This window comes from Erinaceus europaeus, chromosome 11 (genome assembly GCF_950295315.1).
Source record: "Erinaceus europaeus chromosome 11, mEriEur2.1, whole genome shotgun sequence".
NCBI lineage: Eukaryota > Metazoa > Chordata > Mammalia > Eulipotyphla > Erinaceidae > Erinaceus > Erinaceus europaeus.
Window position 1 is genome coordinate 33,228,810 of NC_080172.1, and position 21,510 is coordinate 33,250,319.

General features: G+C 36.4%; 1 protein-coding gene across 1 annotated transcript in view; it reads right to left on the reverse strand.

Annotated features, from left to right (window-relative positions):
• PJA2 (praja ring finger ubiquitin ligase 2) overlaps positions 1-21,510 on the reverse strand; it is a 65,562-nt gene that overhangs the window by 14,190 nt on the left and 29,862 nt on the right. The window contains exons 5-6 of the mRNA XM_060201254.1: positions 15,088-15,270; positions 1,340-1,525 (exon numbers count right to left, since the gene is read on the reverse strand). Coding sequence (XP_060057237.1) covers positions 1,340-1,525; positions 15,088-15,270 — 369 coding nt within the window. The remainder of the gene's footprint in view (positions 1-1,339; positions 1,526-15,087; positions 15,271-21,510) is intronic.

Below are 21,510 nucleotides of genomic sequence, written 5' to 3' on the forward strand. Positions count from 1 at the left end.
AGGATTCTGACTCAAAGTGTTTAAAGTCTTCAACTAGTATTCAGAGTAAGGAACTTTTTTTTATAAATGTAATTTATTAATTGGTTTAGAACATATTAAGCTAAATTTAAAAGCAGAAACTTGAAACACTGAACATTAGAGAAATGGGATGCAACGTGACTTTAGACAGTTATCGGTCCAAAAAAGAAGAGGTCACTGACTAGAGTTAAGTGGGAAGAAACCTGATAAAAAAATGACACCTGAACATAGCCTCTGGTGCTAAATATAAATATGCGTTACATATGGGTCCTGGAGCAGGTGGATGGATGTAAATCGTTCATTTTAGCCACAGATTTTTTTTTTTTATAAGAATGGGAGCTACTCCCTCCCTAATCCAACTTTCTAGCCCTTTTCTCCACTTTGACACCATTCTCTCAGATAATATTGTCATCCAATCTCAGGCTAGCTACCAAACTCAAACAAAATTACTATAGTTGTATGCACCCAGGAACATGCCTAAAATGGTTCTCCTAGCTTTCTTCTACCTTAAAGTCCCTAATCTCATCTGCTCTGATCCTACTTTCTGGTTCCTGTTCATTAACCATCTTGTTTCAACTTAGGTCATGCCAGCTTCCAGATACCAGGCTGCAGATGCTACCATGACTCCACCATGACTTCTCTGGGCAGATGACCTCACCAATGTGTCAAACCTCACATCTCCAGAGCTCTGGTTCACTAGGGAAAGATAGAAACAGGCTGGGGGGTCTAGATCGACCTGTCAACAACCATACCCATGCTTAGTGTAGAAGTAGCTACAGAAGCCTTGTGCTCCTCATAAACAACCTTGATCCATACTCCCAGCAGGGGAGAAGTGATAGGATGAAAATAAAAGGACGCTGTACTCCAGCTCCATCAGTACCTGGAGAGAGAGAAGGAAAAGGAGAGGGACATGTGGAGGGAGTTACGATGTCATGAATGGCTTAGAGTGAAAGAGGATTCAATCAGAAAAATAAAGGGCAACTATGTATAAATGTGGACAGATAGTTGTAGAGAAGATGGCTGGGCCATGTCTAAAACTTTAGGGGAACCATGGTGGATTGCAGTGGGGACAATGAAGATTCAGAACTCTGGTGGTGGAAATGGTGTGGATTCAAACCCTTGTTGATGCCTAAAATTCTGTAATATAAAAATAATCAATCAATCAATAAATGACACCTGAAATGATTTTGAAGCAAAAGATGAGTACATGGAAAATCAGAATGCTTCTCTGCTATAAAAGTTTCAATTTTTATAATTTAGGATTGTGAACAAATCATACTCAAATAACAATTAATCATGGCAGTAATACCAGGCAATATACCTCCAGTCCACGTCTAGGTCTTCACTCACACTGGAGTCATCCTCAAGATTGTTGTTACCATCCAGCATGAAAGCCTCTGGCTGTGCAAATTCATTGGCAGGCTCATTGCCCTCATCACTACTACTTTCATTGACTTCATTGTATTGCAACCAAGGAATTTCACCCTCTTCCAAGGATGTCTGTTCCCTAGTCCAAACATTTTATGGGAAGAAAAAAATATATATATATTTTAAAATGCTTCATTAAATATTTAAAGAACTCTAGTTAAGGCAAAAAGACACTTAATACTTCAGAATTCTCAATAACTATACGATACTGAAACATTTTCCACTAAGCAAGCTTTTTATAGGCTTATTAGTACATATATTTTTTAAAATTTATAGCAACCTAGTTCTTTGACTTATGAATTATTTATGCATCTTTATTTTCACCTTTTACAAAAGAAAATAAGTCATATTTATTTATTAACACAAAAAAGATCCAGAATACCACTCTGGCATACGTGATAGCTGGGACTGAACTTAGAGCCTCATGCTTTCAAGTTCAATGGTCTAGCTAATGTACTACTTCCCAGACATTTCAGGAAAAAAAAATTTATCATAGGCCAAAAAAAAAATTATTTAATTTTTTTTATTAATAAAAAGACTTTCATGTATGAGGTTCCAAGGTTCCAGGACAATACCCCAACCATTACTAGCCAGATCTGAGCATTGGTCTGAAAAAATGAATAAATTAGTTAATTAAAAATAACTTTACCATGTGTATGACCCAAATTTGAGCCTGGCCCCCTCTGAACTGAAGTAACCTTTGGTGCTGTGGTCTTTTTCACACTTTCCTGCCTATATCCTTCCAAAACAAGTCTTTCTCCTTTTTCTTTGTGGTCACCAACATTTTACCACTTTGGGCTAACATTTTCAGACAGAAAAACGGGACACCAAATATGAGTGTCATTGTTAGCACTGGGAGAAGAAATTATGGTGTTGTGGTGCCTTTCTTTAATGAAAATTTTAAAAATCAGCCCAAACAGTGAAATCATATATCCCTGAGAATGCAAGTTCACAAAAATAATTAAAAATTAACTTACCAAATAATATTTTCAATAATTTGTTTAAGAGTCTGACATGCACTTGTTAACTTATTTTTATTAGTAATCTAATAATGGTTTTTAAGACTATAAGATTACAGTAGGGGTATAATTCCTCACTGCACCCATCACCACAGTTCTGTGCCACCTGGTAACCCCACTCCATGCTCTCCCTGGTCCCCCCAATGTTAACCATTTTAGTGTTCACAAAATGAAAGTGATAATATGATTATTTTTCTTATTCACAAATCCATGTGTTTCTATACTGCACATGAGCAAAACCACCCTATAGCCATCTTTCAGAGGAATGCAAGTGATATATACTGTAAAGCTCTCAAAATACTATGTATTGTAAGAAAAAAAAGCAGCAATCTCCAATTTGAGAATAAACTAGAACATTCCTGCAAAGTGGATAAAACATAATACAATACTGCAAAATGAATCTAATCCATGTTAGAACATGGCCAATAAAGTATGAACTATTAAAACATTAGAAAAAGCATCACTGAAAAAGAAGTAGAGGAGGGGCGGAGCCAAGATAACAACTTGGAGGCAGCTGCTGGCATGAGCTGCAACAAGCAGTGGCTTGCGACCTAGGATTCTCTGGATACGGTAGGATGCTGGGTCATCAGCAGGAGGGTGAATAAGGGGTCCTAAGTGTGACACCAAGGAGGGGTCCTATAGCTCACTTTTGGGGTAGAAAATGGAGGCCAGGAGGAAAAAGAAAGGAAATCTTTTGATTATTTTTGAAGCTCACCCCTCCCCCACAACCCAGAACCAGCAGGGACTAGACAGCTTCTCCTAGCAGGCTTCCCGCTGAGCTATTTTCTTTACCAAGATTCTTGGCTCAGCAGGAGCATCATTTTTTCTAAGTGGCTGGAGTTCTATTTGAATGACAAAATATCTGACCAATCAGAGCCTCACCCCTGCTCCCAAAAGACTACCTGGAGGTTTCTTTCTTTCTTTCTTTCTTTCTTTCTTTCTTTCTTTCTTTCTTTCTTTCTTTCTTTCTTCAGATACTTCTTACAATCGGCTGTCTTTGCTCAGGCTGACTGCTAGGGTTTTTACTCTATTCTATTTTATTATTACTATTATATATACACGTGTCCCTTTTCCCTCCCTCCTTCTTCAGGTTGACCAAAATTAACTGTTGTTGTTCTTCCCATTGTTAGGTGACTCGCTGTCCTATCCAACAAGAGGAACTTGTTTCACTCTACCTCTTCCCTCCACTATCCTTTTACGGTCCTCCTAGCTAATTAAAAAAAAAAAAACAATTCTTTCCTTTCACTGCTTTTTTTCTCTTTTCTTCCTCCTTCTTTTGCTTTCTGAATTCACTGATACAAGTTTGTGAAGAAATCTGACTGAGAGTGTACTATCTGTGCCTATCTCTCTAATATACTTCCCTTTCTCCTCTTGCTATACCTAGAATTTACAGTGAACAGTAGATTTGCATAATTATCTATTCTTGATTTCCCTTTTCTCCTTTCTTTTTCTTTTTCATTTGGATTTGGGTGCTATTTTTTCTTGGACTGGAGGTGTTGTTTGGCTAACTGGTATTGGTTAAACTGCATCAATCCTTGCTTCAGATACTATTGTAATTTCTGAGGTTGGTGACTGCATTTGTCATAAAGGTATTTAGTACAGCTTGGCTTGTACTCAAAACACAACAACTGAAGAACAACAGAACAGGAAAATAAAAAACACATCAATAAAGATAATGATTAAACCAAGAGCAAAAAAAACCTGCTACCACAATGAATCAAGACATGAGCCCAGAAGAAACTCCAAATGAGTCAGAAGTAACCATAGATAAGAAAAGTATGCAAGCAATAGTAAACATAATAATCACAGAAATGAAGACAATTATGGAGGAAAGGGCTATGAGAATTAGGCAAACAACAGATGAGACCCTCAAGGAAAATACTAGCAACCTTGAGGTAACTAGAGAACTGAAAGCTGAAATAGCTGAACTAAAAGGTCAGTTAGCAGAACAAGCTAATACTATAACTGAACTGAAGAAAGAAGCTGAGGGAAGGGAAATCAAACTAACAGAAGCAGAAAACAGAATTAGCCAGACAGAGGATGAGCTAGAGAAAACTAAGAAAGAGGTAAAAGAGCTCAAAAAGAGATTGAGAGACACATGGGATGATCTCAAAAGAAGTAACATTCGTATAAGAAAGAAGAGGAAGGGGAAGTAAACATTCTAGAAAAATAGTAAAAGAAAACTTCCCAGACCTGAACAACAGAAAGGACATTAAGATTGAAGAGGCCCAGAGAGTTCCAAACAGAATCAACCCAGACCTGAAGACACAAAAGACCCATCATAGTTATAATGAAAAGAAGTAAGGATAAGGAAAGGATCCTAAAGGGTACGAGAGAAAAACAAAAAGTCACATGCAGGGGAAAAACCGTAAGATTATCAGCAGACTTCTCCACTCAAACTCTAAAAGCCAGAAGAGAATGGCAAGATATCTATCGAGCCCTGAATGAAAAAGGGTTTCAACCAAAGATAATCTATTCTGCTAGACTTTCATTCAAACTAGATGGAGAGATCAAAACCTTCTCAGACAGACAACAGTTAAAGGAGGCAACCATCACCAAGCCTGCCTAGAAAGAGGTTCTAAAAGACCTCTTATAAATAAGAACATCACCATACTACTTGCCATATATCAGAGAAAATTTAAAAAGTGTTGAATAATGGCACTAAAATACATTAAATCCATAATATCAATAAATGCCAATAGCCTAAACTCACCCATTAAAAGGCACAGGTGGGAGGATGGATCAGAAAACACAACCCAACCATATGCTGCTTGCAAGAATCTCATCTGACCCACCAAGACAAACACAGATTTAAAGTGAAAGAATGGAAAACTATCATACAGGCTAATCGACCACAAAAAAGGGCAGGGACAGCCATTCTCATCTCTCACACAATAGACTTTAAATTAAATAAAGTAATAAAAGACAGGCAAGACCATTACATAATGATTAGAGGATCAATCAACCAAGAAGTTTTAACAATTATTAACATCTATGCACCCAATGAGGGACCATATAAATACATCAAACACCTACTGAAAGAACTACAAAAATACATCAATACTAATACAATAATAGTGGGAGATTTTAACACCCCACTCTCACATTTAGATCAACAAAGAGAATCAACAAAGAAACAAGAGAATTAAATGAAGGGATGGATAGACTAAACCTGCTGGACATTTTCAGAGTTCTTCACCCTAAAAAACTGGAATAAACATTCTTTTCAAATCCACACAGCACATACTCAAGGATAAACCACGTTAGGATTTATCCCAGGAATGCAAGGCTGGTTTAAAATACGTGAGTCTATCAATATCATTCACCACATCAATAAAAGCAAAGCCAAAAACCACATGACTATCTCAATAGATGCAGAGAAAGCCTTTGACAAAATCCAACACCCATTCATGCTCAAAACACTACAAAAAATGAGAATAGCTGGGAAATTCCTCAAGATAGTGGAGTCCATATATAGCAAACCTACAGCCAACATCATACTCAATGGACAGAAGCTTGAAAGCATTCCCCCTCAGAACGGGGGCTAGATAGGGCTGTCCACTATCACCAATACTTTTCAACACAGTATTGGAAATTCTTGCCATAGCAATCAGTCAAGAGAAAGAAATCAAAGGAATACAGATTGGAAGGGAAGAAGTCAAGCTCTCACGATTTGCAGATGATATGATAGTATACATAGAAAAACCTAAAGAATCCAGCAGAAAACTACTGGAAGTTATTAGGCAATATAGCAAGGTGTCAGGCTACAAAATCAGTGTACAGAAATCAGTGGCATTTCATTATGCAAACACTAAATCTGAAGAAGACATCCAGAAATCACTCCCAGCTGCAATCACTGTTGCAGCAAAATCAATAAAATGCCTAGGAATAAAGCTGACCAAAGAAGTGAAAGACTTGTATACATACTGAAAACTATGAGTCACTATTCAAGGAAACAGAACTTATACCAAGAAATGGAAAGACACCCCATGCTCATGGATTGGAAGAATAAATATCAAAATGAATATTCTCCTGAGAGCCATATACAAATTTAATGTGATACCCATCAAAGTTCCAACAAGCTTCTTTAAGAGAATAGAACAAAAACTACAATCATTTATCTGGAACCAGAAAACACTTAGAATTGTTAAAACAATCTTGAGGAAAAGAAACAGAAATGGAGGCATCACACTCCCAGATCTCAAACTATAGTATAAGGCCATCATCATCAAAACAACCTGGTACTGGAACAAAAATAGGCTATCAGACCAGTGGAACAGAACTGAAAGCCCAGAACTAAACCCCCACACTTATGGACATTTAATCTTTGATAAGGGAGCCCAATGTATTAAGTGGAGGAAGGATGCTCTCTTCAATAAATGGTGCTGGGAAAACTGAGTTGAAACATGCAGAAGAATGAAACTGAACCACCTTATTTCATCAGAAACAAAAATCAACTCCAAATGGATCAAGACTAGAAACTATGTCAGACTAGAAACTATCAAATACTTAGAGGAAAACATTGGTGGAACACTTTCCCACCTAAACCTCAAGGTTATATTTGATGAAACAAACCCAACTGCAAGGAAGATTAAGCAGAAACTAGCCAGTGGGACTACATCATACTGAGAAGCTTCTTCACAGCCAAAGAAACTATCACACAAACAAGAGACCCCTCACAGAATGGGAGAAGATCTTTACATGCCATACATCAGACAAGACTAATCACCAAAATATACAAAGAGTTCAGCAAATTTAGCACGAGAAAAGCAAATGACCCCATCCAAAAATAGGCAGAGGATATGAACAAAATATTCACTTCAGAAGAGATCCAAAAGGCTAACAAACATATGAAAAATTGCTCCAGGTCACTGATTGTCAGTGAAATACAACACTGAAATAAAAACATTGACATACCACCTCACTCCTGTGAGAATGGCATACATCAAAAAGGACAGCAACAACAAATGTTGGAGAGGCTGTGGGGACAGAAGGACCCTTCTTCACTGCTGGTGGGAATGTAAACTGGTCCAGCCTCTGTGGAGAGCAGTCTGGAGAACTCTCACAAGGCTAGACATGGACCTTCCATATGACCCAGTAATTCCTGAGTGGTTGATAAAGTTGTGGTATATATACACAATGGAATATTATCCAGCTATTAAGAACAATGAACCCACCTTCTCTGACTCAACTTGGATGGGACTAAAAGGAATTATGATAAGTGAGTTAAGTCAGAAAGATAAAGACCAGTATGAGATGATCCCACTCATAAACAAAGTTTAGAAAGAAGAACAGAAAGGAAAACCCAAAGCAGGATATGACTAAATTTGGAGTAGGGCACCAAAGTAAAAACCCTGGGTTGAGGGTGAGGGTGGATCTTCAGCTTCATGGGGTGGGGAGTGGGGGGAGGAAAGGGAGGGGTTGGGATGGGACACAGTCTTTTGGTAGTGGGAATGGTGTTTATGTACACTCCTACTAATTTGTAGTCATATAAATTACTAAGTAATATGAGAGGGGAAAAACTGATTGAATGTCTCAAACTTTTTCAAGCACAGACTGAGTCTTTTTTTTTTAATATTTATTTATTTATTCCCTTTTGTTGCCCTTGTTGTTTTATTGTTGTAGTTATTATTGTTGTTGTCGTTGTTGGATAGGACAGAGAGAAATGGAGAGAGGAGGGGAAGACAGAGAGGAGGAGAGAAAGATGGACACCTGCCGACCTGCTTCACCGCCTGTGAAGCGACTCCCCTGCAGGTGGGGAGCCGGGGTTCGAACCGGGATCCTTATGCCGGTCTTTGTGCTTTGCGCCACCTGCGCTTAACCCGCTGCGCTACAGCCCGACTCCCAGACTGAGTCTTTTTAATACATAGGCTGAGTCTTTGATATGTTGACTCTCTTAAAAGCTTAGTCCAGGGAGAAGAGAAGCAACCGGTGGCATGACTATATACAAATGATGACAAAGGACATAAAATATCATGATGTTGTATATGATATAGCAAATCCTAACAAAGGGATTTTTCAAAGTTAACCCAATTGCCAAATAATGTATAAATAATATCAATAACAATCTATTATCTTCTTAAACCCTAAGACATTAGGAACCTCCCGCTTCCTCTTTAAAGCCTCTATTTCCCCCAGTCCTGTAACCTCTGGGGTAGAGCTCACTCTCCTGCATGCTTCTCTCAAGTCATACCAAGTGATACTGCATTCGCCAATCCCAACCTAATCTCTACTGCCTACAGCTCAACCATGAGTCCCTGGTCGTCTGTTACCCGCCCGTGAAGCTAGCCCGTTGAAAACAACACCTCTCCTTCTGAAAACTCTATGATTCATATTTGCTTTTCTAATGTAGACTTCAACCTCTTGAAGAGTTGCCTCATTTTTTTTCCTAGATGTTTTCTTTTACTTTGAAATCAAAGAGTGTAGTCAGTTTGTCTTTTATTCCTGATGTCCTCTCCTCTAAATGGGTAAGACTATTTTCTTAACTTGCTATTTGAGACTGGAATTCATTCAGTGTCTGTCACATCTAGCAGCTCTGTTCTTATGTTTTCTATTAAGTAAATCATTGAAGATTTCTTTTGTAATCCATTTCTCCATATTAAATCAAGAGATCTGTATTTCTTCAAATTTCCTACAAAGTATTTCTTAAATTGTTTCATTAATCTCTCTAAGGATCTGCATCTCCTAGCTTTACCCAACTATTTTAGTTTCTGTTAGATAGCAAGTGGTGCAGGGTTCTCCTTTGTAAATGCAGGTGAGGTGGGGGAGTTCTGAAGAAGAGAGGTAGTATTTGGTGCCTGATGTCTCTTAAACAGAGCTCTAGTCTGGACAGAATAAGGAAGTGGGAGGACCTCAGACCTCCTCCTCTTCTCAGGCTAATTCCTGAAAGTGGGAGCTTTGCTATGAGGTCAAAGTCACTATTCATCAATTTCTTTTTTTTTTTTTTCCTCCAGGGTTATTGCTGGCTCGGTGTCTGCACCATGAATCCACCGCTCCTGGAGGCCATTTTTTCCCCTTTTTGTTGCCCTAGTTGTTGCAGCCTCATTGCGGTTATTATTGCCATTGTTGACGTTGCTTTGTTGTTGGGATAGGACAGAGAGAAATGGAGAGAGGAGGGGAAGACAGAGAGAGAGGGGAGAGAAAGACAGACACCTGCAGACCTGCTTCACCGCCTGTGAAGCGACTCCCCTGCAGGTGGGGAGCCGGGGGCTCGAACTGGGATCCTTACGCCGGTCCCTGCGCTTTGTGCCACGTGCGCTTAACCCACTGCGCCACCGCCCGACTCCCTCTATTCATTAATTTCTATGGCAGCGAGGACACCTTAGTTTGGCTGGCTTCCTTGCTTCCACAAAGGTTCCATTTTCCCCTTAATGTCCCTCTGGTGCTCACTCAGAAGCCTGTGTCTTCTACAGCTCTAGACAGCAGACCCAATCTCTTAGTTTAAAATCACTTGGTCTTTAAATCTACAAGACGGACTTAAAACAACTACAAATATGACACCTATGGGGCACTGCAGTGCTGCATTTCTGCTTGAGTCTTTCTCTCCTTCCCTTTCTGCATCTGCTGTCCCTGCACAATCACCAACCTTCAGATAGTGATCTTTTACAGAAATCCCAGATGTGCTCTCATGATTGAAATACTCTGTTTTAGTATTTTTTTTTTCTGAGAGATAAGATAACTTTCTGAGACTGGCTTCCTTGATATGAATTTTAATAAATAAAATGGACTTACCATTTTTTTCATATAGTTTTTTTTTTCAGACAAGTCCACTAGGGAAATAGCAGAATGGTTATGTTATGACTTTTATGTTCTGGTCTCTCTTGCTCTGGTGTCTTTCTTTCTGTATCTCTTCCATTAAACAAATAAATAAATAAATAAACAAATGAAGTCTTTTTTATTAAAAAATAAAATAAAAGAGACAACTAGAGACCAGAGAGCTTGTGGAAAAAAATATAGCATGAAAACTTCCTTAATATGCTAGAGGCCAAGCCTGAACCTTGGGGTTGTCCACATAGCAAATTACAACATTATCCATTCAAAGAAGCTATTTCACTGGTTTTTTCATATAGTCTTTATACTAAGCTATATTGGCCTTTATGATCTGGAGAAATAGTTCTTTTTTTGCTTCCAGGGTTATCACTAGGGCTTGGCTTCTGTACTATGAATCCACTGCTCCTGGTAGCCACTATTCCATTTTATTGGATAAGACAGATAAATTTAGAGAGGAAGGGGTGGGAGGAGAGAGAGAAAGAGAGAGAGAGACAGAGACAGACAGAGAGACACAGACTCCTGAAGACCTGCTTCAAAGCTTGTGAAGTGACCCCCCTGTAGGTGGGGAGCTGGGGGCTCAAACAAGGAACCTTACATGGGTCCTTGTCCTTCTTACTATGTGCCCTTAACCCAGTTCTTTTTGTTGTTGTTGTTATTCTACGAGTATAGTAAGATACAATCAAAGATTTAGTTTAAGAGAACTTAAGTATAAAACTAACAAAACTGTTTTTCTGCAAGGAAAGATTTTTAAATCACTGATTTCCTATCAGTAATAATTATATAATTTTAGTATTTCAGTAATCAGTAATAATTATACAATGTATGTTTTGTGTAACTTTTGGTGAATTCTATTTTTATAGGAATTTGTCAATTTAAGTTTTCAAAATCATGACTACATTTTTTTTCTGGTACAAAATGTAATGGTACTCTCTTAATCTATATAGTATTTGCAACTATAACAGTATTTATGTCAGTATGATCATTATAATATTTAATTACTTTTTAATAAAATACAGAAAGAGGGTCAGCACCTGTTCCTGTGGCATATGTGGTGGTCAAATATATTTTTTTTAACTTTTTAAAAATATTTGTTTATTTTCCCTTTTGTTGCCCCCCCCTTTTTTTACTGTTGTAGTTATTATTGTTGTTGTTATTGATGTCATCATTGTTGGATAGGACAGAGATAAATGGAGAGAGGAGGGGGAGACATAGAGAGGGAGAGAAAGATAGACACCTGCAGACTTGCTTCACCGCTTGTGAAGTGACTCCACTGCAGGTGGGGAGCAGGGGGCTCGAACAGGGATCCTTATGTTGGTCCTTGTGCTTTGTGCCACCTGTGATTAACCCGCTGCACTACTGCTGGACTCCCGGTGGTCAAACATTAATCTTGGGACCTCCTGCATGCAATTTCTGCACCACTTCCCTGACTCTTCATACTCAAGTAGCTTGCCCATTTTTCTTAGTCATTCAAGGTATCAAATCCTAATTTTGTCCTCTCTATTGTAACTATTTACTGATTCTTTAATTTTGGCTTTCATATTTCCTAACTCTAATTTCTATTTATTGTTACTATTGTATTCTCTTTATATTCCAAATTAAATGCAGTTTCTCCACATTCAGTCTTTTTCTACATAAGCATTTATGATGTTAAGTTTCTCTCTAAACGCCACTGTATCTCACAAGTTTTGATTTGGGGTATTTTTTCTATTGTTGAACTGCAAACTAAGAACTTCTATTATGATTTCTTTTCTGGTCTACTTAAGATGGCAAAATAAAACATATGGATATTTTTCTCAATACATATTTTATTATCAATTCCACTGTGGCCAAAGGATATTCTACAGAATACTGATTCTCTGAAAAGTTTTAATCTGTGCTTTGCATTTAGCATATATTCACTTTTTATTTGTGCATTCCACAGGAAGAGGTGTTCAATAAATCATGCTTTCATGAGTTGTTAAAATCTGCTGTTTTACTCTGGTCCTTTTCAAATTTAATCACAAAAAAGCTATAATGATCACTTAAAAAAAATTCTGTCCATCTCATCTTTTTTATTTATTTTATTTATTTATTTTTTTTTTATGTGGAGAGGAAGTATTAGGGAGGTACTCACTGCAAACTCTAGTATACTTCTGCTTTCTTACTTTGGTGCCATACTCTGTCCATCTCATCTTAAGGCACTCTTCAATCATTTGTTTCAGACCCTCCATCTTCATACATGCCAGTCTCTTTACTCTTCAATTATTCTTTTACCCTTTCTTTTTGTTGTTGTTGTTTCAAAAGTTATTTCTCAAATCTAATCCATATATATATATATATACATACACACAAGAGACTAGATGGAACTGACGGTGATTATGCTTACTGAAGTTAAGGAGGTCTCGAAAGGCAACTACTGGACAGTTTTGTTCATTTGCAGGGTATAGACGATTAAGACACTTGAACTTGTAAGTGGGCGGAGGGGGTAGTAAAACTGTCTCTAAGATTGTGAGGACTATGAAAGTGGGGTTGGGGGTGGAGGGGGGGGGCACACAGAACCTAGGTGGTAGGTACGGTTTGGAACTATACCCCTGTAATCTTATCAATCATTATTAAATCACTAATATTTTAATTCTAAGAGAAATCACTGCAATTAATATAAGCCCCCATCAGTTAATTTCTATCAACAGTATTATTCCCTTCATGGTAATAATCAGTTTGTAATTCATCTTGTTTGTATTTTGTTTATTAGGAAGCTCTTCTACCACAATGTAAGCTTCACAAGGGAATCTTAATTTATCTTAATCACTGGTATTATCCCAGGATCAAGTACAGCACATAGTAAACACTTCATAAATCATTTCTGATTGAATAATTACTGCCACAAATTACATCTGAAATATTTAGTAATACTCAAAGTAAACTAAGTAATAGTGATTAAGAGTGACAGAAAGTAACATCAGAAAAAAAAACCTGTTAAATTGACATACCAATACTGTCAAACACAATCATATTTGCAAATTCCTTTCTTTACAAATTTTTTTCAAGATTTTTAAAATTTATTTATTAATGAGAAAGAGGAGAGAGAGAAACAACCAGCTATAACTTTGGTACATGTGTTGCCAGGGACTGAACTCAGGACCTCATGCTTAGGAATCCAATACTTTATCCACTGTTCCACCTCCCAGACCACTTAACAAATATTCTACTGATCTTACTCTCAGCTTTTCTTAGAGAACTAATCTCAAACTGGAAACTTTTATTTCTTGCTTTTTCCCAAACCGTATCTCATGAAAAACTAAAATTTATAATTAACATGAAAAATTATTATACAGATATACTCCCTCACAATAAAAACACATCCTAGAAGATTTCACATACAAATACTAAAATATCTACCTGAGAGAGTAGGGGTGAAGACAAGGGTGTGTGCTGTCTCAAAAAGGGTGATAGATTTTTATATTTTTTAAAAATTTAAATTTTTAAGTAAAATGAGTACTTCAAGATAAATAAATACTAACACATCTTAAAGGAATACTTAACAAGCTATGTAAGTTTTTAAAGATACATAAGGTATTGAAAAGAACAAAATTACAAAAAAGAATTTTAAAAAGTGTATTTATTCTTTTCACAAAGCAAGTCTTAAACTATTATAGTGACATAACACTAGAGATAGCTTGTACTTAAAAGTCCTCAATATAAAAGTCCCATGTAATATGTTAAGAAACTGAGAGGGGGTAGACAGCATAATGTTTATGCAAAGAGACTCTTGTACTTGAGGCTCCAAAATCCCAGGTGCACTCCCTCCACACCACAAGCCAGAGCAAAAAACAAAAACACATGTGTGTGTGTTAAGAAACAGAAAACAGAGGCTTAAATATAGCAAACTATGATTGTGCTGGGTTCATGTAAAGCAATGCCAGCTGTAAAGCAATGCCAGCTGAATATTAGGAAATCTACTAACAGTAATTTTTTATACTATTTAGCTCAAAAATGTAAAAAATCACTGTCATTATATCTACTAGTGTTGGAAAGACTTAAATAAAATTCCAATGACTTTCTTACTAAAGCTTATAAAGTAATAACAACTTCCTAAGTGATATTTTCCTAAATGTGTGTATGTATGCACACTAAATCAACCCAGAACTCAGAAACCAATTTTACTGGAGAATATACTAGATTAAGAGTTGATAAAACCTAGGATGTAGATAGCATGATGGTTACACAAAGACACTCTCATGCCTGAGGCTTCAAAATCCAGGTTCAGTCCCCCACACCACCATAAGCCAGAGCTGAGCAGTGCTCTGCTTTAAAAAAAAAAAAAAAAAATCAAGAAAAACAAAAAGAGTTGATAAATTATGACCCAAAGTTATTTCTAGATCACTACCTATCTTAGGTAAAAAGAAAATGCTGTTGAAAAATAGCTACACATTCATTTACATATTATCTATGATTACTTTTGTATTGTGATGATTGAGTTGAATAGGTAACAACAGAGACTGGAACATAAAGCCAAAGCATTTATGTGTGGTCTTTCACAATAAAGTTTGACTTTTCCTCTGCCATTATATCCACTATACAGAAAGGCAGCTCTAATTTAGCCATACCTAACCATTCAAAATGACCTCTTAAAAGTCCACATTTCCTTTAATAAAGCAAAGCAGAAATATTTACTATATCTTCAGATAACCTGAAATTACCACTACTTATTTTCAATTTAATTGATCTTTATGAAATACCAAAGCATAGAAAAAGAAATCCATAGATCCTATTGGTTTTACATGGTATTTATAAGTGCAGTTAATAGCATTCCTAACATCTGAATGTTAAACATAACATTCTTTTTAAAAATAAATCTTAATGTTAAACTTACCCTTCCTGAAGAGTTAATTCTTGGTTTTCTCCACGCCCACTGTTATCACTCGGTAGTTCTGGTTCATTTTCATCTTTTCCTGGCAGAGTCTCCCAACTTTCATCACTTGAGGACTGATCTCTTTCTGTACCAGAGAATCGACGAGGCAAAGAAGCAGACCATTCCCCATCACTGCATTCTGAACTACAAATTCAGAACATAAACAAAATAAGCTGCTATTAAATATTCAACTATTTACATTACTTGGAGTGCTGAGCATGTTTTTTTAAGTGTTAATTCAAATTTTAATATTTCAAAAATAAACAGAATTATATTCAGTAGAATATGTCTGTCAAATAAAAGCACACAGTAAACTATAGAATGTGCCTATTTATTATTTTTTCACTAAAATTAATAATTCCACCATAACTATAGGCTATTCATATACTAGGCATAGCAAAGTAAAAATCTAAGGATGGCAATAATAAATTAAATACTACCTGAAATAAGTAATAATAGATTTTTAAAAAAAAAAGATTTTATTTATGAGAAAGATAGGAGAAGAGAGAGAAGCTGACATCACTCTGGCACATGTGCTGCCAGGGATCAAACTCAGGACCTCATGCTTGAGAGTCCAAAGCACTATCGCTGCGCCACCTCCCAGACCACTAGAAATAGATTTTTCATTTGATTAGACTTAAGATGACATTCTAAGTTCATACTGACAATAGCAAATCCTCTAAGAAATAAAAATTCATTAACATATTTAAAAAGCTCAGGTTTTCCCCTCTTCTTTTCACAAAAGACTTAAATGTAACACTGACAAAATTTTATTAAAGTCCTAAGCTAGGACTGTGACAAAACAAATTTCAAATCAGGAGGAGAATATTTAAATTAGAAACTAGGAGGTACATGTAATAGCAAAAAAAAAAAAAAAAAAAAAAAACTGGTAATATTTTTCTCCCAGAAAACCACTTTGGTTAAATTTAACTCTTGTTAATTTCATTACAATTAATTACTCTTAGAGAACCACTGTCCAACAGAAATGAAAAAAAATGCTCAAGTCACTGACTAGAGAAATGCAAATAAAGATAAGGAGATACCACTTTAAATCTATGAGGATGTCATATATTAAAAAGGATAGAATAGGGAGTTGGGCAGTAGCACAGTGGGTTAAGTGTATGTGGCGCAAAGCGCAAGGACCAGTTAAGGATCCCGGTTCAAGCCCCCGGCTTCCCACCTGCAGGGGAGTCACTTCAAAGGCAGTGAAGCAGGTCTGCAGGTGTCTGTCTTTCTCTCCCCCTCTGTCTTCCCCTCCTCTCCATTTCTCTATGTCCTATCCAACAACGATGACAGCAATAACAGCAACAATAATAAACAAGGGCAACAAAAGGGAAAATAAATAAATAATTTTAAAAAAAGGATAGAATAAGTGCTGGCAAGTATGTGGGGGGGAAGGAACTCTTCTATACTGTTGGTGGGATTGTAAACTGGTTCAATCCTTGTGGAAAGGAAAACTGGAGATTCCTTAGAACATTAGAAATGGACTACCACTTGATACAGTTAACTCCTTTACTAAGGATTTATTTAAAGAACAGAGACACACACATATCCAACAAGATCTCTATACATCTATGTTCATGGCAGAGCTATTTCTAATAGCCCCAATTTGGAAATAACTCACATGTCCAATGACAGACAAGTGGTTAAGAAAGTCATAGCATATATACACAATGGGATACTACTCAGCTCTAAGAAATGATGAAATCTTTTATGCTGCATCCTGGACAGAACTTGAAGGAATCATGTTAAGTGAATTAAGCTGAGAGAGGCATAGATAACTCTCACGGGAAATGAGAAACATCTCCTGTGGCAGCTGTCTTGAAAGTCATTGCTTACTCAAATAAAGAGATCTGAATGGGTTTGGAGTGGGCGGGGGGGTGGTGGTGGTACATATCTTATACCATAGGTTAAAATATTATTTTACAGAGTTTAAAGTAAGTCTTAAAATTATTTTTCAAAAGTAACTTTTCAATAATAAAATTTGCCACATATTCCCCTTTCTGGATTTCTAATATGCTAAAGATATTATTACTCTGCTCTAAGGCTGGAAAACACCTATATTTGACTGTACACATTTAAGTCCTTTCCAACTTTCTGTTCTTTTTGCACAATGACTCATATAGCCTCTATCTCTATCTCCCCTACAGAACTGTGATTTCAAGTGCTTTTTTTTCCAAAACCTAGATCTATCAGATTGCACACTCTTAAAATTTAAAACCACCACTTCAACAAGCAAACAAACCAAACTTTCTAAATATTACTATTACTTCAATTTCTTCTCTTTTTTGCTACCATGACTTCACCAGGATTTTGTGAAACTTTCACAACAATGAACTCTTACTATTGTCCTCATTTATTTTTTGGTTCCTTTAGAGCAAGGGTGAAAGAGAAGAGTCAAAGAAGGAGAGACACCACAGCACTACTCCACCAGTTATGAAGCTTGTATATTATTATCATGTGGTCCCTAGGGGTTCAAATCTGAGCTCTTTGCACATGGTAAAATGTGCACTTTACCAACCTTCTCATTTCAATTTTTATCAATGGTACATTAAAAAATAAACACTCCAAAAAAAAAAGTCAACAATTCTTTGTTCCTAAAGCCATATTACACAAAACTGAACCAACTGCCTACTACCCTCACAATTTTTGCTACAAATGAACACTAATAATAGTCCATGGTGCAAAAGTCAAGAATATATTATCTGGAGTAGTGTTTTCTGGAGTTTGAATTCAGGAAATAACTGAACTTATTAGCTGTGTAAAATAATCTTAACTTCTTTGATTCAATCACCTAACATATCAGGTGAATATAATAATAGTATCTAATTAGCAAATTTTAATATTTTTCAATTAAGTACATTTAATTAGTTCATAATATCCACAAGCCCCAGATTATATGTGCTATCTATATTTTTCTAATTTCCATTAAAATACATAATGATAAATCTTAAAGACAACTGTTTGTGTATCACTTACTGTATTTCAGTCAATCTGGAAAATAATGGCATATAGGATAAAAAATTAAATGGTATATGATTTTTAAAAAACATTTATTTATTCCCTTTTGTTGCCCTTGTTTTATTGTTGTAGTTATTATTGTTGTTATTGATGTCATTGTTGTTGGATAGGACAGAGAGAAATGGAGAGAGGAGGGGAAGACAGAGAAGGGGAGAGAAAAATAAGACACCTGCAGACTTCCTTCACTGCTTGTGAAGCGACTCCCCTGCAGGTGGGGAGCCGGAGGCTCAAACCCGGATCCTTACGCTGGTCCTTGCGCTTTGCGTCTGCGCTTATCCCACTGTGCTACCACCCGACTCAGTGATATCAGTCTATTTAAAAAGAAATGCTAATTAATGTTCTAAACCATATTCCAGAATTTAATACACATTTGAGATTAAAAATGATAGAAAGCAGGGTGGAGACAGATAACATAATGGTTATGCAAAGAAACTCTCATGCTTGAGGGTCCAGAGTCCCAGGTTCAATCTTCTGCACCACATAAGCCAGAACTGAGTAGTACTCTGGGGATATATATATCAAGGGCTGGGCAATGGTGCATTGGGGTAAGCACTTATAGTATGAAGCACAAGGACCTGCTCAAGGATCCCAGTTCATGCCCCCAGCTCCCCATCTTCAGTGGGGCACTGGGATGCATTGGATCGACCTTCTCGTGGTACATCCCGTGAGTACCCATTCATTGGGGAAACTGACGATCCTTCCTAGCCGACTGAATCCACATGGATCCCAGTCACTTTCAAAGCCAGCAACAAGCAGCTCCTGACAGCTTTCAACCTGACGCTGTTGACTGGCTACGGAAGAAGGGCAAACGCTAGAAGAAGAAGTGGGGCACTTCACAAGTGGTGAAGCAAGTCTGCAGGTGTCTTTCTCTCTCCTCAACTTCTCTCTGTCCTATAAAAAAAAAAAAATGAAAAAATGGCCACAAGAGCAGTAGATTCACAGTGCAAGCACTGATCCCCAGTGATAACCCTGGTGGCAAAAAAAAAGGGAAAAAATGATGTAACATATATGAACACTTTCCTGCTAGCAGTTCATTCTAGACTTAAGGCAAAATTAAAACTTAATGTGCATTACTGATTTGTAGCTCAAAAATACTAAAATGGTTCAGAGTTAATCATATAAGAATATAAAACAGTATTTTTTTTCTATAAAATAAAAAGCCAGAAGCAATTTTTTCACCTAAGAATAAAGTACTGTCTTCAACTTTGGCTGAATATTCTATATTTGACTGCCTCACTTGAATGCCCCGTGGCTGAATATATTGGCAAGAGCAAGCTTTGAAGTCACATACATTTGGGTTAAACTGTTGGGGCTAAGGATTTACTAATAAAAAAGCTTAGGTATAATTAACTCCTTGAAGCTCACTCTTCCTTTCGTAGAAAATGAGGATATTGGTATTTACTTGTCAGATCTACAGTGGTTTTAAGTAAATATTACACATAAAGTGTCAAGCACCATTTTTTGAGAATACTAGACAATAAAGGAAGTTTTATTTTATGACTTAAGCTGTTAATTTCAATTGAATTTCCTACCAGCACACTATTTCCTTTGTTCTCCAAAGGAATTCTACTCTACATTTTCTTATGCGTCTTACTGAGTGGTAATATTAATCTACTCTTTTACCCAATCAACTTTCACCTTAGCTTTTCTTTGTATCAGAGGTCAGCAAAATTTGCCCTGGCTCATGAGTCAAGTATGTCCACCTGTCTGTTTTGGAATGGCATGAAAGCTAAGAATGTTTTCTTTGCACTTTAACTGGTTATATAAGAAGTGGCATAACAGCCTTGATTTTTTTTTTTTAATTCACAAACCCTAAAATATTTACTGTCTGAACAACCATTTAGAAAACTGGTATTGTTAACTAGTTCTGAAAGTTAGGAGATCTCTAGTAATGTTAGAGAATACAGAAATAGTACTAGGAGTTATATTTCAAGGTAGTTGAGAATATTTTAAAAACAAAACAAAACCAGTATGTATTCTGGAAAATTCAGGTATGTAAGTAAAAGTAGTCAAAAATAATCTTACTGTAATCACCCAAGTAACTGGTTTACCTGTCTTTATTGGTATTTATCACAGCCATAAAAACATCAATTACATTATAATACTAGGAAAAAGTGTATTTTCACATAATTTTGTTAAATGATCAGCACTGAGTACATCCAAAACAGTTTTTTTTTTAATTGAATTTCACTGAAAAATTATGTTAAGAGGGGTAAGGCTGTGGCATACCTGGCAAAGTGCACACGTTACAGTGTACAAGGACCCAGGTTCAAGACCCTGGTTTCCACTTGCTGGGGGAAGATTCATGAATGGTAAAATAGTGCTGCAGGTCTCAAGAGTCTCTCCTCCCCCCCTTCTCAATTTCTCTGTCTGTATCCAAAACAAATAATTAAAAATAATTATGTTAAAATATTTAATTCTCTGTACTTTCAAGGATAGTAACATACTACAACTACTTATGCAGTACATAGTACAGGCAGTTTGGGATATATAAATTTTATTAAATACATAAAGCTGCATGATTAAGAAAATAAAGCCCAGATCATTATCTTTTGAGCTGCTTCTGCTCAAAAGATTTATTTTAAAATCAAATTAATCTAATTCCTAACCATACTTGAGAAGCAAATCTGTAACTCACTCATCCTAAAGTTCTATGAACTTGGAAAAAAATAGCATGTACTTGAAAGATTTTGTTTTGGCTGATGATATCTGTTTTATTGAAATATTAGGAGATCAGAGAAGTGCTTCCCTCATGATTCTCAGCTAACCTATATGGGAGAGGAGTTTAATTCAGACTCATAATTATCTGTTAGACTTTGACTTTCTCATAAGGCTGGTGACATCAAGGGAACAAAGATCATTATCACTGAAAGCACACTAAACAAAGTCTAATATTTAAGAGGATTTCAATACATCCTTTTTTGAATATATCAAACTGAAGTCAAACAGAAGACTAAACATGTTCCTTTCAACCTCTGTACTTTATCAGTCATAAAAGTTGTACTATATTTTCACTTTTGGTGAGGCCTGTTTTTTTTGTTGTGGTGGTTTCTTCCTAATTTTAAGCAAAATTAAGGCCTAAGGATAGAAAAAAACTGAAAGAAGACCTCAAGTGTTACCAGAAGTGGTCAGGAGATGGCAGGCCTATCCAGAACATTTAGGCCTAAGGTTAAAATGTGCTGGCATGGATACAGACTTCTTTTAAGCTCCTAATCTTGTCTTCAAACAGTTATTAAAGTTCTCAGGGTATATTTCAAAAGAGCAGGGAGTTAACCTTAACTCTTTGGTCTAATTCCAAGTTTGGTAATTATATGCTGCCTATTAACATTCCCATTGCAGGTCTAATTTAATAAGGTGGTGCTC